Genomic DNA, 25,389 nt, shown 5'->3' with positions numbered 1-25,389 from the left:
TAATGGTGGCCTCATATGTTTTTAGCTTATTGAACAGGATATCTCAAGTCTAGCTTTAGGGAATTTCTTCAAGTTGTCACTTGGACTCAAAAATGTACTGATTAGTTCTCAGTGGTCAAAGGTCACAGATGTAAATATAAAGTATTTAGTACGTGTACATGTACATGTAAACCGAAAATGTCATTACATAGCAGCAGTTAGAGATCCCTACATCCGGCAGTCATTCTAACATGTTAATATTTAACTTTTGCAGGCAGGCGTTTGTTCCAGCTCACAATTATTTATGTATTTTTCCCTCTACAGACTTTATTCCATCCCTGCGCACTCTGCTGGGACACCCGGTGTATCTGATCTACCTGTGTGTGACAATCATGCAGCTGAACTCGCTCATCGGCATGGTCACCTACAAGCCCAAGTTCATCGAGCAGCACTTCAGGCAGTCTGCCTCAAAGGCCAACTTCCTGATGGGTGTGCTAAGCTCTCCATCAATACTGCATGCATCACATGAATTAATCGTGGGTTACATACAACCTGAAAAAAAGGGGGGGAGGTGTTTCTGCTTGGTTTGCATTGTGTGGCAGAACATGAATGTGGTCTAGTTTACTCAAATTAAATATTGTGTCAGTGCACACAATACTATACTGATTATATATTAACCATGTTTACAATTCCAAATGCAGATTTTCTTTACATAAACCAGTCAACGTTTTTTTTTGTTAATTGATGTTATTTTTGCATTTGCTGAATGAAGCACAAACAGATGCAGAGAGGATATCATCAAAGACAGGGAGGACTGTGCTCTAATTTATCCCACTAACCACCACGGCTGCAGAGACGCTGGATTTGTGATAATTAAATAAAATATGAGGATGATAATATCGGATGAAAGTAAGAGGTTCACATGGTCTCATCAGATGAGATGCCTGCGCTGAGCAGACCGGCTGCCTATGAAAGAGAATGCAATATTAGTGACCAGAGTTAATGACATGGGTGTAGATAAAAGTCTTCACACTGAGGGTAAATGACGGTATAAGAGATGACATTAAAAGCAATGAAAAAAGCAGGGATCTGTTTTTGATCAAGAAGACTTGGGAGTTGTGAAGCTTTATTCTTCTGGATGTGACTCAGCCGTGAACTTTCATGCGTTATCAGTAAGGGTCAGAGAAGTGATCGACAAGTACAGTATGAAATCTTGTTTTTTGTCCATTTTTCAAATCCATATATATCCTTCAAAGCAACAAGTAATATCAGTATGTATTGATCCTGCTTCTCTTAATCCAAGGTGTGATCAATATCCCCGCGGTGGCACTGGGGATGTTTTCCGGAGGTCTGCTGATGAAGAGGCTGAAGCTCAATATCATGGGAGCAGCCAGGTTCGCATTCGGCACGTCTCTGATTGGCTACTTCCTTTCGTTGTTCTTCTTTGCAATGAGCTGTGAGAACGCCAAGATAGCCGGAGTGACGCTTTCGTACGACAGGTGAGTCAGGAGTAATCACTGAGCATGATTGTGTAGGTGTTTGTTATTTAAGATTCGATGAAAACACAGGAACACACTGTCCATAAACATGATTGGTTGTCTCTATGACCCCATTCAGACCTGGTATTAGCATCTGTCCTGTGTGATCCCGTCACAGGTACACAAAGTACAGGTTTGAATGGCACAAACTATGTGCCCAACGTTTCCTGAGACCCGATCACTCAGAACATATTCGGAGGTGGTCTCAGGCACATGTCTCAGGCACATGTGGCCACATATGAAGGTTGTCCTCAGACCTCGCTCGCTAACACACACACCAAACATACACGCACACAACATTGTCATCAGATCTTGTGACAGGCTGCCTTTCGAATTTATATAGCTGGTTTCAGACATGCACTGAACTCCAGAGATCCTCCGCAGTTTCTCGGGTGGAGGTGCATGCATGAGTGCAAATGTCCAAGTTAGAGCCTCCAGAGTTTCTGCATATACACATAAAATGCATACCGTTTACGTTGAATGACAATTTTCCAAAGAACACCGACACAAAATTTGTGAAAAAGCAAGATACTAAGATCTACCTATACTAATTCCACATCTGTTTGTCCATCTGTATGTGGAACACATATCTCTTGAACCATTCATTCACCATTCATTAGCTTCACAATTGGTACGTCTATTGTAAATTGCCTAAGGAAGTGCATTGCCGTGTTTGGTGCGATTTGAACAAGCACTATTAATAAGAACTGAATAAACAGGCGACCAGCGCTCTCTAGTAGTCAGTGGGTTTGTTTGCCTTTAGTTTGTGGACTGAGTTGAACATTTCTTCTTCTATGTCCTCACATAAACTACAGCAACAGTTGGTAACTGGCAGCCTGAGGGAAATAACATCTGACCTGCAAGATCATTTTGATAATCACATAATTTTTTATTCACCATATCGGACTGACAGATGTTTTAGAGTGAAAGCACTTTCGTTTCTGTGCTGAAATGGTTTATACCGATCAGAATGACCAACTTGGGTCTGAAGATTGTGTCGATGCTTCACAGACCTCAGTGATTTTTTTTAATTTTTTTAATTGAACTTTTTTTATTTTTTATTTTAACTTTTTATTACCTACAGACTTTATCAAAATTATGAAAGGGGGATATTTAGACAAAAATCCAAACCAAAGCAACCTGCAGTAAAATCCTGCGAGGAAATCCGGGTTTGTCACAGTAGCTGCGGTCGAGTTGGACTTGGTCTGACTGTGTCTGGCCTGATTTGCCGGTGTGATCTGCCAGCGGCTGCAGAGATGCAGCAAAACAAACACAACCGTCAAGTCGGACACTTTTTTCTTCTCGTAGCATCAGTGAGCGACAACCGTTCTCAAGACTTTTCACATCTCAGCTAAATCAAAGTACTGTTTCATGAAAACATACAGGGTTCAGGTATATGAGGGAAAAGACATACATGTTATGAAAATGCTGTTGTCAGTGTGCTGACACAATACTGCTTATATATATATATATATATATATATATATATATGTCAATCCCCTAATGCTCATTAACTCTCTATTTACTCTCATAGATGAGTGAGCAGCAATCTGTTCATTCATCCATGAATTCCAACATCCTCACAACCTGCCACCAACCATGTTTATTGTTTAAGTAGTTGCTTAATAATAACATGTATTTATAAGTTTACCTACAACATTTATTTATTATTTCTGTTTGGATATTTATAAGAGAACATTAGAATTAAAACAGACATACATACATTTGGTCTACACTATTTATTTTTGTTTGTTTGTTTGATTTGTATGGAGGACGATACATGACTTAAGTATAAATAAATAAATGTATAAATAAATACATAAATAAATAAGGAAATAAATAAAGCTGTATTTTTACAGAAGTAAATGAATCAATGTCTTAAATTTATTTCCACATTTATTTATTTCCACATTTATTTATTTCTGTATTTCTGTGTCCATATGCAAATGAGGTAGGAGGTCCCAACCTCAGTCTCGAGCGGGATTGGTCAACTGAGCATATACCCCCCCACACACACACACATACACAGGCCCTGGGGCTATGCCCCCCCCACCACCACTCACTCCCTCAGAGACACACACAGTGAGATCAGAGCTGGTCACCGTGAAGCAGCCGGTCAGTGACTTTGTGGAAACAGTGAAAACACAGAGTTTCTCTGTTCACATCTGCTCAGTGATCAGCGCCGCTGCTTCATGATCAGAGCAGAAGCTGCAGGTGGTTTGTATCAAGCTGGAGTTTCTGTGTCCTCCTCCTCTCTGCTCTCACTCTAACTAATAAACACTCCTCACTCGTTATCAGGAACTGATCAGTACATGAAGTAACTTAGTGTTTGTTTGATTCGCTCCAGAGTTTATGAGGCTGCATTTAAACATCATGAAAAATGACTCGTCAACATGTTGTGCTCAGTACAACACGAGACGCTCACAGTCAGGACTACTGACACCTAGATCATCCCAATAAAAAATAACCTTAACGAACCCTAACCCTCTGAACTTGAACTAGTTCATTTTAAGTGTGAACTGGCTCAACACTGCAAACAGCTACTGGACACCAGTCAGCATTGAAAGGCACAAGTAGTAGGACTGGATCATCACACTCCTTAGGACCGCTTTTCTCATTAGCATACGGACACAGAAATACAGAAATAAATAAATGTGGAAATAAATAAATGTGGAAATATATTTAAGACATTTATTTATACATTTCTGTATTTATTTCTGTATTTCTTTATTTCTTTCCTTATTTCTTTATGCATTTATTAATACATTTATTTATTTATACTTAAGTCATGTATCGTCATCCATAGATTTGTATGATTTAATTATGTAAAGCATAATATAAAACATTTTAGTACCTGGATGTAATGGCACAGTAAATATTTGTTATTTGCTCTTGCTCTCTTCTTCCAGCGTGGACAGGGTATCTTATGATAAACATCCAGTGTTCACAGCCTGTAACTCAGACTGCTTGTGTTCAGCGAGCGACTGGGACCCGGTCTGTGGAGAGAACGGCATCACATATGTTTCTCCCTGCCTCGCTGGCTGCTCCACTTCTGCTGGCTCAGGGAGAAACACTGTAAGTTGACAAGGTACTCATACTATAAAAAATACACATGGAAAATTCATCAACGTGGTAAATACCTTACTAATGTGTAGGCGGCAGCTGAACTTCAACAGTCTCAAAACTCTGTCTCAAGGTCTACTGTATATAACACAGTATCCCAGTCTCCCCACGTCAAAGAGTCTTTTCCAGCTGCTGAGCTCCACCCACAAATGAGATGATTGGTTTCTTAGCTTTGTGATGTCACCAACCCTGGCTGTTTGAATTTGTTTTTTCAGACTTGCATTCGTTTAAAAAAAAAAATTATACTTTTATCATATAATAGGGACAAGGGGGTTTTGTTTGAAAAACTTGATTTTCACCAGAGTGGGTCTTTAAACACTGAAAACACCTGCACACCCATTTCTGCTTATATGTTTGTATGTAAGTATGTATAACTGTGTGTATATATATATATGTATGTGTGTCTGTGTCCTGCTATACATTGTCACTCGTGTGCGACTGTGCGTGTCTCTCCAGGTCTTCTCTAACTGTAGCTGTGTCGGTGTGGCTGGTAACTTTACGGCCACTACAGGTCAGTGCCTTCACAAGGACGACTGCGACAGGATGTTCCCGTACTTCCTGGGTCTCTCTGTCATCACTTCCTTCATCATCTCCCTTGGTGGGACACCAGGCTACATGATTCTCATCAGGTCAGACTTAAGTAAAAAATAAACTAGAAGGCATTCAGACCTTTCTGATAATCTGATTATGTTTATTTCACCACATCGAACTGACACAGACACACAGCACAGGTGCTGGTCTCACTCCTGTTTGGCAATTTGTCTTTGATGTTGCTTTATTTCAAGCTGAATTACAGAGCTTTTATTTTGAAAAGTTGAGAGCTTCAGTCTGAAGATTGTGTGGATGCTTGACAGACCTCTGAAATATCTGACATGCAATGTTATTTGAGTTAAGTCAATCATTCAAATGTATATATAAGCCACAAACATGAACAGTAATGAAGCAAATTCTGTTTCATTTTATGAAAAACATTGACTTTAAAATCTTCACTGCAGATTTACCAGGTAGGATGAACACAAAGTTTCTAACTTCACTCTGTTTAGTTAGACTGTTTATTAAAAACTGTGCACACAACGTCCAGAAGACAAACAATAAAAAACTGTTTGAGGAGGACTCTCTTATGACAAGGAATAATTCTGAAGTAGCTCCAGAGCTTTAACACAGGCCAAACAAACAGTTCATTCCAAACAGGCAGGTTTAGAACAGGCACTGCACTAGTTTTCTGAGAAGTCATGGAAAACGTTGAAAAACTCCTCATCTCACAATATTGAAGAACTGGATCTGCCCCCTGATCCAGATCCGTATGAAGAGTTATTGGGTTCTTCCCTGATGTATACCGCTGACTTACATACAGACAAACTAACACAGACGAAAACACAACCTACTTGGGGGAAGTAATAATGTGATTTCAACATTTCATTCACCTTGTGATATCAAATCCTTTCCGATTTGATTGACACCTTCGTTTCAGAAAGTCTCTCACATTCTAAAAAATATGAGTGAAGTCAATCTCTAGCTCTTCCCGATGTCTATTGAGCCACTGTCCCTCAGTGACAGATTCAATTACATTTTTCATGTAATCATGTTACTTTCATTTAACTATTGGGAAAACAACGTTTTACACCAGTTAGCACTGGATTGTTTACACACCTCCTGCCTGACCTGCAGGAGTCATAGGAGGTGTGTATTTTCATTTAGCTTTTTATGGTTCAAAGCGTCCAGAGACAATGATTTGGGTTATTTCTGTTACTGGCCATGGCTCCATGTTTTGTTAGTGTGTCTTTGTGTCTCTGTGTGTAAACAAGTGGCTTTGTCGAACAACCTGGTTAAAAATAGTCCATTCGTCTTTGATTTCTTCAGGTTTAAATCCCTCAGTGTGATGGTCGGTTGAGAATCAATCAAAATCCTGAGGGCTAGTGTCTGATCTCTTGCTCACAGATGAGGCCAGCTTAATAATAATACATTTTATTTATAGGCGCCTTTCACAGCACTCAAGGTCACCTTACAAGGCACAGATAGAAACTGAAAAAAAGCAAACAATGTATCAAAAAGATCAATAGATGAACAGTGAATAAAACATTATGTAGGTTGGCAAAATAGAAAACAATCAAACTGAATATGGCAGATTAAAAAGATGGGTTTTGAGACGGGATTTGAAAATGGAGAGAGAGTCAATGTTTTGCGGATGTCTGGTTGGAGGGAGTTCCAGAGGGAGCGGAGCGGCTAAAGCCTCTAGATCCCATGGTGGTCAAGCGGGCAGGTGGTACAGTGAGGTGGATAGTAGAAGAAGACCTGAGGGTGAGGGAGGGTGTGTCGATGTGCAGGAGTTCAGAAAGGTATAGAGGAGCGAGGTTATTGATGGCTTTAAAGGTGAGGAGCAGAATCTTAAAAACAATGCGGTTATGCTTTATGTGATTCGAGCTAGTTCCATGTCGGTAGGGACAGACATTTGAGCGTAAGTGAAAGGATCAAAGGATGGGTCGTAGGCTTGTAAAATTAAACAACTTGCGGCAATTCCTGCTGCCCGCCCACATTTAGTTAATTTGAACTCGTGCCTGTATCCCTGAATTTTTTTTTTTTTTCTCAGTTACACAACTATTTGCTGGTGGTGCAGGACTCTGGGCCAACATACAGAGACAGACCACGATACACACTCACATTCGCACCTATTTCGACAATTTAAGAGTCCGGAATTAATCCAGCCCCAATCTGCATGCCTTTGGACTGTGAGAAGAAGCCGGAGTACCCAGAGAAAACCTTTGCAAACACGGGGAGAACATGCAAACTCCACACAGAAAGACCCCGGCCCAACTTTTTTTGCTTTAGCTAACCGATGCACCACCATGCCTCTATTTTTAGACATTTTCCAACTTGTAAATCCTGAAGCTGTGAGAAGCTGCTGCAGAATATGCTACATTTGTCGAAACTGATTCAGCAACATTGTCTTAAGAGTGACTGATGGCCGATGTTGAAACAGTCAACAGCGAACTTATCCTTTTTTGAATTTACCGGGATGACCATCTCTGATACAGAAAAAAGGGGACATGACAGCCTGTGCTGCATCCCTCCCACTCGTGATTCTCAGGGGGATTGTGCGGTCTCAATGCCACTGCACTGCTGAGGGGCCAAGTGAAAGAAAGCGTCAGATTAGTATGACAGGGATGCAGCGTTTTTGTGCGCAGTATTTGTGATATGTTGTATGTGGGTCAGCGCCCAAGCATCAAAAGCTCTGAGATATGGATAATCAACAGCGGCGATGGGTAAACATTTGAGTCAGTGAGCAGAGACTGGCTGCTCTGTGTCGGTGTGATTATAATTCACTTATGTTATCTCTGTACTCATCAATGACGTTATTTGCTCAAAGGGAACATTGTCAGGCCGAGCAGTAAATAAATGTTTAATGATCCATGTGACTGAAGTTTGAAGAGCTTCTATTTGGTTAATTCACTCACGGGAAGGTTTCAGTTAGGAGCTAAAAATGTGGACACTTTGTGTGTGTGTGTGTGTGTGTGTGTGTAGTCAATGTATTACTGATGGTGTGGGAACCTAAATCACGGGGACAAAAAGCAAGTCCCCATAATGTAAAACATTTAATTGTAGCGTTAGGATAAGATTAATTTAAAGTTTAGGTTAGTCTAGGGTTTAGGTTTAGGTTAAGGTAAGTGTGTGTGTGTGTGTGTGTGTCTATTTTATGAACCAGCAATAGATTCTTCTGCTCAGCAGCGTCCTCTGCTGGCGGACACTACACTAAACATCTTTAATCACAATAACATTTTTTTTCTATCTATGTAAAGGTAAAAAGGAATAATAAAAAAGAGACAGACATGGGTTCACATCAAGCCTTATCAGCTGATCCTGTTTAAATGCAATGACCTTGCAGTAATGAAAGGACTTTCTGCGCTGTGATGTTCTTGTACTTTTTCATTTTTATGTCGGCATAAGTGTTTCTTCATTCCTCTGATTTTCAGCGATGTTAGATCTGGGATCAGAAAAGCTGTTTGAGCACCTGTGACCATGGAATTTGAACTTGTAGAAAGGAAGTTTTTCAGTGCATTTGAAGTCACAGAGAAAAATGTTTGAGGAATTGCAAACTAAAAGAAACTTCTGCTCTCACATTTTTTGCTACGGTTGCTGCAAAACACATTCACACCCCTGTTACAAAGAATGTGAAGTCATGGACAAAGTGTGAACTTCTCTCTCCTCTCAAACAAGAGTACACACAACTTGAACTGCTTGAATCTGCCGCTATGAGACTCAAATGCAGTTTTGTTGTTCCTCCCCTCTCTCACTTTTGCACCAAATATCTCTGTAGCGCTTGGGGCAGGTTTTGTTCCATGATCAGAGAACCTCATTGGTCAATAATTCCAGTTCTTCCTCTTCCTTGGGTTTTATTGGTGTTAATTAAGTCAGATGAGAAAAGCCGTTTGTCATAATCGGTTTAGGAAATGATGACCGGACAGAAACTGTTTTACGTGCTGTACAAGTTTCCTGTTTCCATGTGTCCATAGGCTCTAACAAAGAGATTTCTACCTGACCTTGACTTTGTTTTCTCCTTTTTTCCCCCGATGTGGCTGAGAGTTTCCAACCAGTTTCTGATTTATCCTGAAAAATTCTAATCTACATTTCTTTTCTTTCCGCAGGTGCATAAAACCACAGCTGAAATCTCTGGCCTTGGGTTTCCACGCTCTGGCAACACGTACCCTCGGTAAATCTCCTTGAAACAAAATTATAATTATCATCCGCTATTCAAACATGTTTGAGTGGCTCAGGGCTAAAATGGAAACCTTGAAAATGTCATTCTGGTTTAAATCTATACATCGATACGCTCCAACATAAGTATTAATGTTTGAGGCTTATTATGACTGAGTTTATTTGAATTAGTCTGGACAGTGTTTGCATACTCTGCTGTTTCCACTCTGAAGGATGTGATAATAAAGAAATACGTTTGTGATCCACAGCAGGGATCCCAGCGCCCATCTACTTCGGAGCGATCATTGACACCACATGTCTAAAGTGGGGTCAGAAGAAGTGTGGAGGCATAGGAGCCTGTAGAATCTACAACACCACTGCGTACAGGTACTCACTTCATGTTAGGGATCATATCTCATTTTCAGGATTCAGTTAAGACTTTCACTGAATTTTAGGGTTGCTACATATTTGATGCTTCTCTGTTATATTTGGTCTATTCTATTATAAACACTTCATTATTGTGTGTATTTGGCATTCAAGCTAAATACACATTCAAGCCAATATGAGTGTTGACATGAATATACAGAATAGGCTGTCAATAAACATTTTAAACTTTAAAACCTTTTTCACCTGATTGTCGTACCTTTTCAAATCTGAACACACATATGTTTGAATTCAGTGTGACTAGCCCTGCCTGGGGGTCTCATTGTGGGGTCCATCCATCCATTCATTATCTGTACTGCTGATCCTGTAAGGGCCACAGGGGGGGTCAGGCATATTGCAGGGCCAACATACAAACATTCACACCTATGGTCAATTTATTTGCCAGTGAAAGTCCACACAGACACGGGGAGAACTTGCAAACTCCACACAGAAAGACCCCTGGCCAAACTGGGATTCAAACTCGGAACCCTCTTGCTGCCAGGCAACAAGTGCTCACCACTGCACTATTGTGAAGTCTTCCATTACAAATAAACAAATCTGTTTAGAAACCACCGACAAAAAGATACTTCTCATAAGTGATAGATACATCCATACAAACAGGAACCGCTAAGACGTAATTCAGCATACTTTAAGGTCCAATAAAAATAGAATTTCTTTTATGCCCCCCCCCCCTCCTCAGGATTGCGTACCTGGGCCTGACAATGAGCCTGCGGACCGCCTCGTTCCTCATCTGCATCCCGGGCTTCATTCTGCTCAGTCGCCAGCTGAAGAGGGAGGAGAGAAACGCCGTCCACGGAGCTCTGGCCAACGGCAGCACGGAGCTGGAGGCGCTCAGGAAGGAGGAGCTCACGACTTCTAATTCTGACCAGTTACAGCAAATGTCAGATAACAGCACAGACAGGGAGACACGGCTGTGACCGACCCCGCAGAACTGACTCCTTTGTCCCCTTCACACACACTAATACACACACACACACATACCACAGATGAACAAATACAACCAACCACACACACACACATATATATATATATATATACCTATCCACAGTGATACTGTACACACACACACAAACACACTCGCACATTGAGATTTGCAGGGAATTACACCTTTTAACCGATTATCTCATTTTTTCTATATTTGTAGTACTGGAGGCTTTGTGAATTTGACAGAAATTTGATATAAATGAAATATTTCTTGAATGTACATGCTGTTATTTTTATTCCTTTGTAATTACAACTATATTTTTCTGTTTCGATGGCAGCACAAGAGATTAGATGAGGAATGTGATTCGTGCATACGACTGCAGAAACACTGTCATCCTGAACACCAGCATTTACAAAGTAGCCTCTTGGATTTTTGTTTCCTTTCAGATGAATGAAGTAAGAAAAGAAGTGGCCTTAAAAACCAGAGGCGTGACTCTACTTTTGATCATAAATTCATACATTTCCATGAGGAACAGTAGGCCTTCGTAGAGACAGGTGGGGAGGATTTTTTTTTAAAACTTTTTAAAGAGCAGGGTGTTGTAGAAATATGTGTCGGAACATGTATTTCAGGAAGTCTCAGAGGGCTCGGCTGTTATTTTGACGTCTGTGCCTCATTCACTCGACAGTTTACCTCGAAACCATGCGCGTCATCCTTCTTGCTGATTGTAGAGAGGAGCAATTTTCCGTCACATCTGAATCATGTTATTTTACTAACTAATCTAAGTTTTCAGTTCAAACGTCTCTGCACTCGTTTAGGAAAAGTTTCAGTTCTGATCCGACTGACTCTAAAACTTTTGTCTTTTACTTTTGAGACTGAAGTCGGGGCTTTTGCAGTTTTGTGCTGTGTGCTTTCGGGATGTGACTTTGTTCCTTTGGTATTCATAAATGGCAATGGGGACCAGTTTGTCGAACAGAAGCTGCTCTGATTTCACTACCGACGGCTGCCACAAGGAGGCAGTACCATAACTGTCTTTATATGGTATTAATAAGAACACAATTTAAGAATACACAATCTGCTAAATGGGTTAAGACAGATAATTGGGATTTGACTGAATTGTCTCAGATTAATCTCTGTGGCTGAGCTGAATGTCTGCCCTCATGACGCTGATAGATGATATAAATGTTTATCGACTAATTCTTTGGGCAAACAACGCTGTGTGTGAAGAAAAGTCTGCGTTTGTGTTGCTGATTTGTTAAAGCTCTGCTTCTGCGTCTCCAGCCGTTGCTATATGTTTCACTGGTCAGTGTTTTTACTTTACATTGTTTTGGGGGATTTTTTTGTGCCAAATTTCACAAACAGAAACATCACTTTATTCTCAGGTGTTATTTCAACAGCTTCATCCCCAGAATCAGAACCCATCCCAATGAAATCTGACAAAAGGATTTCTGCTGTTTTGCCTCAACAAAAACGAATTATTTTGCTTCTGTAAATGTATAACATCCCCACTCTGCAAGAATGTGTCCATTTTGTCAAGTTTGTAGTGACTGTATTGTCTTTTGAATTCAGGTTCAGTTTTTAGGCACACGTTTTAGCCACACGTGCAGACTCAGAGGAGCAGTGAGAGCTATAGAGGAAGACAAGTCATTATCTCAGTTGTGTAAGACATCTACTTGCATTAAATCAGAATGTAAATAATTTCATTTGATTATATTTTGTAAAATTTCTAATAATATCTTCAATGTAACACTAAAAACTATTCATATCCAATCAAATATGTTGTTGTTATTTTTTCAAGCTGCTTAATAAAAACACAGAGGATAAAGAAACAGATCTTTATTTAACACAATGTATTGCATCCACCTGCAAGGCACTTCATTCTGATTCATGTCTTCAACAAATAAACAAGAACATCACTTCCAGATGCATGTTTGCAGCTTCACAACCGGAAAAGTAAACGTGAAAAAACCTCATGCAATAATCGCTTAAGCATGAAAAATGTGGGAAACATGGACGCCTCCTGTGATAACCATCTCAGATCCTCTTTCACAGTCACATGACACTGTGTGGATAACGGAAATATAAGGAAAACCATACAGAACGACTCTCAGTGCCACTGGGGCCCCGAACCGAAACATAAACACTTGGAAACACAGTTCAGCAATTATACAAGTCTCTGGACCCCCTGCGGCCCAGAAACATGAATATATTTGGTTTAAGACTAAAATAAGATCACAAATTGTTAAATCTAAATTCAAATTACTTTGTGCTCCTGTGGAAATCATGTTTCATGTATATCTACAGGTGTGTCACACAAAATTATCCTCAACACCCAAAGTAAAATGAACGAAGAAACCGAAACCGATTTTTTTTGGTAACCGTTACAATTTAACATGAAAAAAAGTTAAAAAAAGTACACATAAACATGTCATGCTGCTCTTACTAAACACAACTCTACATTCAAACTACATTTGCACAGCAACAGACAGAATTTACCGTCTGTGTTTAAGCTCAAAGTGGATGCAGGAGGTCTACATACAGAAATAAGGAAGCAAATCTTTAGTATCAAAATATATTCATAGTGGTTTACCAGTGATAATATGCAGCTACTGACAGATCTTACACTCTGCACTGTGTACTGGCCTGACACAAACAACACAAGCCTTGAAACAAAACGTACCCTAGCTAAAAGTGACTTGAACACACCAAGTGGTCATCAGACCGGGGTCAGTTACTCACTTGATTCTTTCCCATTACCTTGCCTTATTAATCTGTCTGATAGAGTGCGAAGGTGACAAAAAGCAATTCTCTTAGTCACACAGGAAGCCATTCAAATAGCATTTGCTTTCATGCTTTAAAACCATTACTGATATCTGCCAAGCGTCCGTACTTACAAGGAGCCAAACCTGTTTCTGTGATGTGCATTGTGACACGACGTGTTGTATGAATGTAAAGCATGTGCTGCAGGGGCTCACTCGTGACTCAGCTAAAGTGATGCTTAAACCTTTAAAAATAACTAGTCATCCTTCTTGTTTCCACTATCTTGAAGATTCTGAAAGAACAAGGAAATGAAAAGTAAATGTCAGAAAATGTTTTTAGAGCAGCATAGAAGTAGAAGTGACTTTTGGTTGAGTAGCATTAGCCAGAGCTGTTATTGGATCGCTTCTCTGCTTCCAGGTATTGGAATCGGGAAGGGAAAGAATTATATCGGAATATCTGTACTTTTGTAGTAGACTAACTGTGTCTTAATAGTGAATAATCCAACAAGTCATTATTGTGATGTGTTTAAAGCTCAGCTTTACCTGGAGCTCCTGATGTTCCTTTAACAGTCGGTCGTACTCCCTGGCAAGCCCGTCCGTCTGTTTCTTCATTACCTCAGACTCTGACTGGGACTTATTCAGAGCTGGAGAGGAAACAATCACACATTAACAAAAGGGATCCTAATCAGAATACATACATGGTATCGGCACATGCGTAAACAAACATATCTGAGAGAACATGGATACTAACCATCTCCTGCGGTCTTCAATTCCTCTTTCAGTTTCTCGAGCTCCTTTTTCAACAGCTCCATGCCCGCTGAACTAGCCTCATCACTCTTTCCTCCCATCAGAGTCTAAAATAAGTAATCAAAGTAAAGCAAAGAACAAGCGATACAGGTCTATCTATAACTGTAACTCTGAAGCATTAGTCTTGTGTTCTCGTCTAGAGTTATCCAAGAGATATCTTAAACCCAAGCAGTGTGGAGCCTACCTGTTTTAGCAGCTCATTGTCCTCCATGTATTTCTTGGTGGCCCGGTTAGCGTTGTCGGCCTGCCCCTGAAGAGCAGCCGTAGTCCCAGACACTGTTGCCAGCTGGTTAATCAGGGTGATCACTCGCTTCATAACCCTGCAAAAATAACCGGGTTATAAAGAAAGCCTGGTTCAAGGCAAAGACTTAAGGCAGCAAGAATTGTCATTTAAGATTAATATGTAATTTGTCAATTGTGTATTACTTTAAAAAGGAAAGACTCACAGCCAGAGCAAGACAGCGAAGCCAGAGATGTAGAGGTTCCTCTGGGCTCTGAAAAGCTTCATGTGTAGGTGGTCATACATGTTTGGTTGCAGCTTGGCATCTGTGCCATGTTCTTTAGATGAATACTTTCTCACTTCACGGACAGCATCTGAAGAAAAAGGAGCACGTCATGAGTTAAAACTTAGACTTTTCTTCTGTGCAGAACACTTTCAGTTGTTAAAGATGCAGCTTCTGTAACATGGTCTCCAGTAGCTTCACATTTGAGCTTTTTAAGACACAATTGCCAATACAGTCGCCTGATAGCCCCCCCGACAGCTTCCTCCCAGCTCACACCATCTTAAATTATATCACCAACTTAACGGTTGACCGTACTTTCTGTGTCCTCTGAGAGTTGAGTATGCGTTCCGGTCACACGTACCGGTTCCATTCATACTAAAATGATGGTCCACATCGGTCTGGCACAACGCGTGCTTACCCCACATTCCATTTCAGTAGGTGGATATATTGTACGTGAAGTAAGCGTATTTGATGCATACAGTCACAACATTTTGCAGCTGCATGGGGCTCCGTTTATGCCATGAGGATCATAGCGGACCCAAGCAGACTGGCGGACGCGGAAACAACGAATTTGCCCTTTAGAGTCGTGACCCATCTACAGAGCTGTGTTCAAAACATTGACACAGTTGATGTTACACTTACCGAGGAAGAGAACGACAAGTATTATGATCATCGTGAGAAAAACTCTGTACCAGAACCTCGACATGAAGCCCCAGATCCTCAGCTGGAAAATACTCTGCCACCTGCAAACACACACACACACACACACACACACACACACACACACACACACACACACACACACACACACACACACACACACACACACACACACACACACACACACACACACACACACACACACACACACACACACACACACAGGCACAAGCATTTACATACAGGGCAGCATGTAACAGGTTAATACACAGGCAGCGACGGTGGTTATACAAACCTAACACACTTGATTACTCACCTCCTGGCAGAGATGAATGGTATAGAGAGGATGACAAGGACGCCAATCTCCACATAGAGAAAGAGGGCCACAACCGTCCATTGCAACGTCATCTCTGATCAGGGAAGAGAGAAAAACACAGGATGAGATAACAATTCTTACAATTTAGATAATCACACACCAGTGAAAACATCCCTAGGATTATTTCATGTTCAATTTGTGCCAATAGATCCCTTTCACCGAAGTCTTACACACAGTACCTCTAAAGTGCATTAGGCTGAATGAGTGTAGTTGGGAGATTAAGCTAGCTAGTTATCGTGTACAGCTTTTTTCTTCCACTTGTTCGACAATAGAGCTTCTGTTAAGAAGAAATGATACGTTAAGCTTCTTATCCACGCAATTCACATACCTTAACGTAAACTAGCAGAGGCTTACAGTCTACTTACTGTAGTTACAGCGCTAACACAAGTGATATGAGAGACCTAACGCAGTGAGTGCGTGCTTATTAAAGACTTAAAATACACATCAACACTTGAGCTTTTGGAAATAGTTTCTCTTTTATCTACTGTCATTGTTTAAAACAATAAACCCATTAACCTAAGCTACTGCCTGAACCACAAGCTAGCGTTAGCCTAACGCAGGCGCCTTCAATAACGAGCCAGTAAAACATTTTAAAAGACTAAAAGGAAAGTGACAGAGTTCATATCACAACTCAGGAAATAAATACACACAACTTACCAACAAACTGTCGACACGACACAGAGAAACAACTTTTCTTCACTTGAGAGATCAAGCACAGCAAAGTTTGCTCTACTGCTCCACTTCCTGTTCCTGACTTGACAGCTCCTCAGACAAACAACTGACTTCCGCACTCATTTTTCAAAATAATACATTAACGTGTTGATGTAAGGCATTCATATGGATGGGAAACGCACCATTGTTAGTTTAATAGTTGATTATCAACATTTAAAACAGCACTGTCTTTTTGTTACTTTTGTTTAGACACTTTTTCCTTTCTATATAGATTCAGGACAGATATTCTGACATTATTCTGAAGGCCAAACCTCTTTACTTCCCGTGTTTAACCTGGACAAGTTTAATTTCATGAAGAGAAGATATATTTCAGGATTGTTGCATCAGTTTTCTAATGAACTGACACGTGAGTGTATATTCATGCTGCAAAACTGTGACACAGCAAATTCATCATCATCAATAAAGCAATACTAATTATTTTCCAAACAGCAAGACGTTCAGGAAATGAATGATTGCAACAGCATCATATTATAGGCTTTGGTCATTTTCCTGCTGTTTCCTAACTTCAAAGACTCAATGCACATATGAACATTAGTGTCAATACCCTTCAGATCCAACAATGACTGAGCACATTCTAAATAATCAGCGAGTAGCAAAACAATCTTAAACCTCTGTGTATACTCCTTGAGTAACACAGGCATTAATAACAACTAAATATTCTCCTTAATAATCGATATGGTTACTGTGTAGTTCAGGCTCAAGTAAGAAGACGGACATCATGAATGCAACAATAGCTTTGACATTTTATTTGGCATAAACACATTTTTAAAATAAAAATCAAATATATCACATTTCAATGAACTGATGTTTCCATGTCTTGTACTGACCCATATGTGTTCTGGAGGTAATCTATTACAGCTGAGGTACTGGACAGAGAATTGAACACTTTTCTCTCAGGCTGGGAGCTAACCCTCTCCAGCATGTAGATAAGATGGTGGTGGAAGCAGGTGAAGGGAGTGCCCTGCTCGATAGAGATGTCCACCCAGTCCCATATACACTCCAAAGGAGTATCCTCATAGCCAGCGAACATGGCAGGGTTAGTGAGCAACCCCCGTGCAGCCATCACACCTAATAATGACATTCAAACACACAAAAGATTTAGAAATTACAGAGAAATGTCATTTATGTATCCGTCATTGTAAGTGTAGGTTTTCATGAGTGCACTTTGGTTGAAAACAAACCTACCGTCGACACCAGTAAGCTGGTGAGTGGACTCCACATCACGGAGGTACTTTATGTCTCCATTGGCAATGACTGGTACAGATATGCTGTCTTTGATTGTCTTTATTGCATCATAATGAACAGCCTGGTGGCGTTCTTCAGCTGTACGTCCATGGACTGTTATCCACGAGACACCAGCTGATTCTGCCTTCTGGCACAGATCCACTGTCCGCCTCAGGTCCTTGTGAATTCTGTGGATGTGAATTAATATCGTTTGGTTTTACAGGACGTGTCACATGGTCAAAAATTAAACCACACAAGCAACATGTATTTTTTACCATATACAGAATGTAACTGAAACAGTATTAGGCAGATATGGATATTGATATATTATAGTTTAACAAAAAATCTAAACATATACATATGACACCACGTATATAAACAATCTAGATCCCTGAGATTTGCATTATTATTATTTTAATAAAAATACAGAGGACATTCTAAACTTGTCACTTCTTTCTGGAGCACAAACTATGTAATGGTGTCTCTAAATTACCTACAACCTGTGTTTAATGTCATCTTGATTATCAGCCGACAAATACAAAGTTATTGATATCTCTAAAATAGTCTATTATAAAACTGGTCTAGGTTTCTTCACCTTATTTTGATTGATGTGGTATAGTTTGGATTCTCCACTTGGTTTCTGACATGTCTGACCATGTCTTTCACGAGCTCAGGCTTGTTGATGAGACACGCACCATACCCAGCTGACATAGCCCACCTGAAAACACAACAACAGAGCTAATCAAAGAACTTGAATTTAAAATTCTGTCTATCTATGCTGGCTTAATGAATCGTCAAAGTAACGTGGATGAAAACATAAAATCAACCAGTCAAACAAACTGTGAGCTTCTGATCTTCTGTAAAAATCAAAACTAATTTGATTAAGAATTAGATACACTTTTAGATCCCTGCAGGGAAATTGCTTTGTTACAATTGCTTAACACGCAGTTATAAGAGAGGAAGTCACTGAAAGAGGAGACTAAAATGATTTCAATTACAGAGTAATAAAAAAGGAGTCAAGGCCAAAATGTTTCAGGGCCTGCGGTCACCTCTGAGGACAGCCACAGTTGAGGTCAACTCCATCTGAGAAAGGTGCAACTACACAGGCTGCGTCAGTCAGAGTCTGAGCGTCGTGGGCAGCAAACTGTACGATCAGGGGCCGGTCACCTGAGGACGACAGGGAGAAACAAACAATGATGATAAACATCTTGGTGATGGCAACATGACAATTAAAACGTAGTATGTGGAAAGACTGAAATCTTTGTATTAAGATACAGTGCATGAAAAGTACATTATTACCTCAGCACTGAGGAGAATGTTTTAACACCCATTCCATATATTTGTTGGTTACTTTGCAGGTTTGTTTCTACTGGATGGATTATCATGAAACTTTGATGACGGATGTGTATGAGTCAGGGAAGAACAAGGGGAGGATCCAGAATTATACATTTTTTCACTATTTCAAATACAGCGATATAGAGTTTTTTTTTTTAACATTGTAACATATCATATAATAACGTTACTACTCACGCTCGTTGGTGGTGAATTCACTGTCTCTGGCTTTGACAGATCGTATGAAGTCAGCAGCTACGATCATCGGAGTGAAGCAGATGTCACAGTCGTATTTCCTCACCAACGACCTGAACGCAAGCCTGTGGAAATAAATGACTTCACTGATCATAACAACTACAACAACAATTATAATATTGATAAATTGTAGTGTGCAACAGACACGATAGATGGATAGACAGATAGATAGATGGATAGATAGATGGATGAACTTTATTGTCCACATCAGAAGAAATTCTCCTTAATACAGCAAAAGCAAATACGTGACACAACACAATGAAAAACATACAGATGTACGATACTTCAACACAGGAGTACAACATACTAAAGTGCAAAGGACAGGAAGCAACACGTATAAATAAATACATACATACAAAATACAAGGGAGCAAATCTTACAGTAACTGTCCCTGATGCAGTTTTACAGTATGTACAGTATGTTTCAAGACACACGTTTAAAGTGGGACTTACTTTGAGTATCGAACCATCGGCGCACAGATCTTCAGGACCTTTCCCTTTTCGAACATGTCCATGATGCTGCTGTTTCCATTACAAGTCTTCATTCTCTCTCCAGCAGCACCGTTAGCCGGCTAACGCTACAAGCTAACTAGCTAAACACTGAAGAACAGAGTCTGAGATCTATTTAAATGTGCGGGCTAGAAAAAAAACAGGCTACACAAACTATGAGGCGCCACAGAAACAGTAGAGCTTACCCCAGAACCCATTAAACTACAGCGTTTACCCCAGAACCCATTAAACTACAGCGTTTACCCCAGAACCCATTAAACTACAGAGTTTACTGCAGGACCCATTAAACTACAGGTTTCCTCCTCCATACGGAAACTGAGCCGTGTGAGTGACCTCTGAACTCATGACGTCAGAGCACCCAACGTGTGTTTGTGTATTTTTTTATTTTTATCTTTTTTTTTAAATCACATTATGTAACAAACTGATTCCAGTGGGATCACTAAGTTTGAGATGGAATTGTGTATTTCAAAATCAATATTTATATATTATAAAAAAGTTCGCTGTCACAGTGATTGTTACGTCACAGCCATTCAAGGAAATGCTGCGTTCACGTCCTATAGGCAAAGACAGCTCTCGAACTCTAGATTCACTAAAACAATGTGGTTCTCGAAATTAAAAGTTTCCAGATATATGGATACTCTACGGAGCCCCTGAAGCCCCAAGATAAAAGATAAACAAGATAAAAATATATAATCTTTTGAGACTCCAGGCACTCTGTAGTATGCTGTGTTGACATGACACTATTTTATTACACGTCTTATATATAGACATTTCTATTCCAAGAGACATAGAGGAAGGGGTCCCTGGAATATATCCCATCTTGAAGGGGGTCGTTTGCTGAGAATAAATGAAAAACTATGCAAAATTTTATAAAATAACTACATTCAGTTTGTGGAATTAGAATAACTGCTGGTTTGAAATAAAAAATACATAGTAGTAAATAAATATATTAAAACAAAGTATTCATGTATGCTAACTATAATGTACTAAGAGATGGTGAGATGAAGTGAAAGGAAAGAAAATCAGTGCAAAACTAAGCTGTTTATTTTATCTCATCAGTTTGACACTTGTGACAAGCTGTGAAAAGTTACTCCACCGGTGTGACTACAGTCAGGGCTGCAATGACCTGATTCAGTTTATGTGTAATGAAAAGACAAAAGATGAAAGATGTTACTTAAAACCTCCCGTTTCCGTGGTCACATCAGGTCGGGACTGACGGTGGTGGAAGCATCTAAGGAAGAAACATAAACGCTCCAGAAACATTGAACTAATGGAAGGGGCCCTGATGCTACACTCACTTTTTACATTCCCTGTTATGAGTTCATTGAGCAACTTGTAATTTGTGGAATAAGTAAAAAGGGAAAGTGCCAGTTTGTCACTTTAGTAAATGACAGTGACAAATATCACCCGCTCTACTATGTAGTGATTACATAGGGCATAATTTTGAAACTAACAGGAGTTGCATGTTATCTAAGCTATCACTGTCTTTCAGGTTCTCCACTGTGCAAAAGTCTAGTCAATGGAAAATCTATATAAATTAAAATTAAGATCTAGTATGTTGGAAATTTGATTTAAAGGGTCAATCTTGATCCTCTGAAATCAAACAGAGGCAGTACTTCTCTCCTTGCGCCACAAGAGGGCAGTGGAGCAACAGAATTTTCTGAAGACACCTTAATGTGTGGAGTCTTAAAGGGACAGTTTAAGACTGTAAGCACAAATGTTCCCACATTAACATACGGATCGTACAGCCATGTACCCAGGATGCTTCAGTGGGATTAGCTGAGGTTTATAGATATAAACTGAAGAGTGTGAGGAGCCTTTTTGTGCAGAGTGCCTGCCTCTTTCTGAGTGAGGGAAGAAAATCTAGTCTATCACCCATTTTGAGGATATATACATTCATGTGCTCGAGGTTTGTTATTGCATTTATTACTTCAAATACTGCCGTCGTCTTTTAAAAAGGATAAAAATACCAACTCAGAGACAGTTGATGACCTCATGAACACTTTATTTCAAACTGGCACTGAGTAAGTGACGAATATCAAAAAGAAGCGTCAACACACAGTCCCGTTAATCAGCTGAAAAAAAATCTCAGATCCTAGAACAGAATAAATACAATTTCAATCCAAGTTGAGCCAAAAAGAAAGTGATAGCAGTGGAATGCAGCTTGTTATTCTCAATAGTGACGGTGAGCGATATCAAAAATATGATCCACGATCCATCTATACTACGTACTTAATCAATTTTAGCTTGCATGTCACAATATGAACAGATTAATTCCCTTGATCGAGCAACATTTACATCCTCCATTACAAATCGCAGTCATAAACAGTGGCCGGAGAAAAGGCTTGGGAAGAGCTCAGCTTGTGCTACGTTGTGCAGAAACACACACACACACACACACAAACAAACACACGATACCCTGTGAGGAAACACAACACACGTGTGTAAAGTTAATTTCACCACATCCTCTGTACATTGTGGATAAGTTAGTGATTTCTGAGCATGCATCCAAACTCCAGCAACACATTTATTCACCTTCTCTCTGCTGTACACAATAGTCGCTTCCTAAGTTAAAAAAGATACTCTTCTCTCTTAGATTAATTTAAACAGATTCTACAAAGTGAAACAGGCTTCGTTGTTCCCATTTAAAACCAATCACTCTGCATGAAAAGTGATTTTCTGAGGTCAAGTCAGCGACCTCCGTACTCAGCCCATTTAAAGCTGCTTCACTGAACTCCAGAGAACTTCCAGACTTTCTCAGGAGGGGCTGAGTGTTTGAGATATTCCAGCCAGCCCCCTAGTAAACAGTCAGCAGAATGTCCCAAGGAGCCGCTGTGAGAAAACAGCAGGAGATCCTCCACAGGACGCTGAGCGAGCGAGTGGGTGTGTTGGTGACATTTCTAACAGGCAACAAAAATAAAAAATAAAAAACACAGAAAACAAATATCTAGGGATGAAACAGTGGTGCCACATAAACAGAGGACACAGACGAACATGCCAAACAAAAACACTGCAGCAGAATGAATAGGTTACTTCCTGCCTCTGTCTGCTGCACCGCCCCTCACCCGGACGCTCTGGAGATTTCTGCGTTGTTGTGAACTGAGCGGAGAATCTCCTGCTGAGAGGCAAACTCGGGAAAGAGTCCAAACCCAATCCTGCAGACATCCTCCGGAGCTCACGTCTGAAAACAGCTGACGTTACTTCTACAGCCAATAAATCAAAAACGATCATGCGACTGGAAGCTTTAACAAGTTAAAAACTGAAGCTCTTGTTGCCAACGAGTACTTTTTTTCACTGGCAGTGATATATACATATCATACATACAACACTTCTGCTATCTGCAACAGCACAGATGCTTCCTGTCCACAGCTTGGCATAGCTACTTTAAAAAGATAACAAGCTCCACATCTGTAAAAAAACACAACACAGCAGGTCAGCCAGCCTCAGGGGAACCACGGAACAGGGGCCCATGGGAAGGACCACCTTTGTGTCCCCAGCCACCCCTCCACCTCACTCAGGTATCATCCTGTGGCCGCCCGCCTCCAGCTCCACGCTGGACAGGAAGCGTCTGGACAGCCGGTGGCAGTCGTAGCTCAGCTCCGTGATGTAAACAGCGCTGGTTTTCTTGGGGTAGATGATGGTGGTGCTCCTGACGCGCTGCAGCCGGTGGCGAGGCTGGAAATCCAGCTGCGTTTTGTAGTGGCGCCAGGTGCTGTGGGGAACCGCCATGATAGTCTGCATGCAGTGTTCAAGGCCCTGGCCCGACGGCTGCAGGGCCACGTCCTGGATGAAGTGACGGTCCGAGTTGTAGTGCACAGAGGAGACGTATCTGCGGAGGAGGAGAGGGAGAGTGTCTTGGTTTTAATGGGTAAGGATACAAAAGCACACACATCCAAACTCAACACTAAGTGGAAGAAATGTCCGCGCACCAGTTGATGCTCCCACAAACTCAGGGATTGTAACCTCCTGGTTTCATCTGAAGAAAACGTTTCCTGCCTGGAAGGTAACATAAACGTTTGTTGGAGCGTCCACGGATGTGTGGACATTTCTCATCTTCTGGTTTTATTTGGTGCAAAATAAATAAGTTAAACCGGTCTGTGCCAGCGGTGGCAGGTATCCATTACACTATGATGCAATGTCTGTTGCTCACATAGAGACTTGACAGTCGTCAGTCACTTTGGTCCATTACATATCGAACCCTGCATGTCCTCATAGTGCGCCATGTTTTGGCTGACATCTGCACACCTCCACCAGGTGTAATCCTGCGCAGAACAGGTCACATAAACATGAACCCACCTTATTTCCTTTGCCGGTAACAGGTCGAGGGCTATGCCTTCTCCAAAAGACAGCGGGTGTAGCTGTGGGAAAGATCCAGTCGGTTCAACTGGAACCTGCAATGCAAAGAAAAACAAATGAACCACACTCTTCACACACGCAGAGTCAATCCTGCAGGTTCTCACAGGCTAGGTTCAGTGACCCACTTTTCTTCAGTTGGCCAGAACATGCAGCAAATTCAACTGCTCAGTCTTATTTACAAAGAACATTCACAGATATTGTGTTTAGTCAACTAAAACAGGCTCATAGTCAGAACAAATCGGTTGATTTCAAGTCATTTCAAAGCTTCAAATTGCATTGGTGGCAAAGTTGCACACAGGAAGAAGTGTGTGCAACGTGTAAGCTAATGCAACTTATTAGAGGAACCGCACTAAAACATCTTTACTCATCGTGCACTTGTGGAAACTAAGCCTGCAAAAAAAGAGTTTTCCATATCAAGTTACAGATTATAAAATGTATTAAAACCATTGTTCTGCAGCAGTTTGTGGTTGTTTGCTTAGTTTACTCAATTAGAGTGTAATGTGGTGTGAGAGAGGGGGGGGGGGTGCTACCTACCAGGGAGCCCCGTCCCTCGTCCTCCGACACCGGGCTCACTCCCCCGGCTTTCTCCGCGCACACAGGCAGCAGCCAGGCTCCGGGGCTCGGGCTCGGGGGCAGACCGGAGTCCGGGCTGTCGAGTCCTCTCTCCGCCCTGCAGCTCATATCCAGCGGCTCTGCCTCGCACACATGGGGCAAGTTCAACCGGCCGACCATCTCCGGGACACGGTTACTAAACTCCAGCGGGGTGACGACAGACTAAGTTTCCAAATTGTACTTCCTTCTGTTTGTTTGGTTCTGTTTGGTTTTTTTCCACCGCGTCGTTTCTGCTAACTTCTGCCCGGGCAGCATGCACGGCTTCCCGCAGGAGACACCATCAAGACACCGCTCCGTCCCCCGGAAACCTCCAAGCCTCTTAAAAACCAGAAACTTAAAAACGAGTATTCACTCTGGCCCTAAAACATAATGATCACACACTCCGGCTCCAGGTGACCGTGCGTGAAAAGCTGAAATCTGGCGTGTTAGAGGGTCCAGAGAGGGGATGTGTGTGTGTGAATGAGTCCGTCTGCCCGCGGCTCCTCTTCAAACCTCTGCTCCCTCCAGGCACGCACACACACACACTCTCACATCTACACACTCACATCTACACACACACACAGCAAAGG

General features: G+C 41.0%; 3 protein-coding genes across 4 annotated transcripts in view; 1 reads left to right on the top strand and 2 right to left on the bottom strand.

Annotated features, from left to right (window-relative positions):
• Window positions 1-11,772, top strand: part of LOC117773404 (solute carrier organic anion transporter family member 1C1-like) — a 37,552-nt gene extending 25,780 nt beyond the window's left edge. The window contains exons 9-15 of the mRNA XM_034605313.1: window positions 304-468; window positions 1,283-1,478; window positions 4,427-4,592; window positions 5,097-5,269; window positions 9,281-9,345; window positions 9,599-9,716; window positions 10,453-11,772. Coding sequence (XP_034461204.1) covers window positions 304-468; window positions 1,283-1,478; window positions 4,427-4,592; window positions 5,097-5,269; window positions 9,281-9,345; window positions 9,599-9,716; window positions 10,453-10,690 — 1,121 coding nt within the window. The 3' untranslated portion in view covers window positions 10,691-11,772. The remainder of the gene's footprint in view (window positions 1-303; window positions 469-1,282; window positions 1,479-4,426; window positions 4,593-5,096; window positions 5,270-9,280; window positions 9,346-9,598; window positions 9,717-10,452) is intronic.
• Window positions 11,773-12,516: 744 nt separating this feature from the next.
• Window positions 12,517-20,150, bottom strand: LOC117773417 (tRNA-dihydrouridine(20a/20b) synthase [NAD(P)+]-like). 2 transcript variants are annotated; one of them, XM_034605332.1, is made up of 13 exons: window positions 19,796-20,150; window positions 19,287-19,408; window positions 18,806-18,923; window positions 18,352-18,474; window positions 17,714-17,944; window positions 16,726-16,735; window positions 15,741-15,832; window positions 15,407-15,507; window positions 14,708-14,855; window positions 14,446-14,581; window positions 14,206-14,308; window positions 13,998-14,098; window positions 12,517-13,747 (listed from the first exon to the last, which is right to left on the bottom strand). In XM_034605332.1, the coding sequence occupies exons 1-13, from the start codon at window positions 19,885-19,887 to the stop codon at window positions 13,712-13,714; spliced, it is 1,413 nt and encodes a 470-aa protein (XP_034461223.1). In that variant the 5' UTR covers window positions 19,888-20,150; the 3' UTR covers window positions 12,517-13,711. The 2 variants fall into 2 exon arrangements, with proteins under 2 accessions (XP_034461223.1, XP_034461222.1); XM_034605331.1 differs by lacking the exons at window positions 12,517-13,747; window positions 13,998-14,098; window positions 14,206-14,308; ... (3 more) ...; window positions 15,741-15,832; window positions 16,726-16,735 and adding an exon at window positions 17,256-17,600 and having other exon boundaries at window positions 17,718-17,944.
• A 1,686-nt stretch (window positions 20,151-21,836) lies between these two features.
• rflnb (refilin B) lies at window positions 21,837-25,389 on the bottom strand. Its single transcript, XM_034605341.1, has 3 exons — window positions 24,743-25,389; window positions 24,149-24,243; window positions 21,837-23,681 (listed from the first exon to the last, which is right to left on the bottom strand). Exons 1-3 carry the CDS (start codon window positions 24,938-24,940, stop codon window positions 23,363-23,365), a joined length of 612 nt encoding a protein of 203 aa, XP_034461232.1. The 5' UTR covers window positions 24,941-25,389; the 3' UTR covers window positions 21,837-23,362.

Source organism: Hippoglossus hippoglossus, chromosome 13 (assembly GCF_009819705.1).
Source record: "Hippoglossus hippoglossus isolate fHipHip1 chromosome 13, fHipHip1.pri, whole genome shotgun sequence".
Lineage (NCBI taxonomy): Eukaryota > Metazoa > Chordata > Actinopteri > Pleuronectiformes > Pleuronectidae > Hippoglossus > Hippoglossus hippoglossus.
Note: the sequence above shows the minus strand (reverse complement) of the source record. Positions and strands in the feature narration are given on the sequence as shown.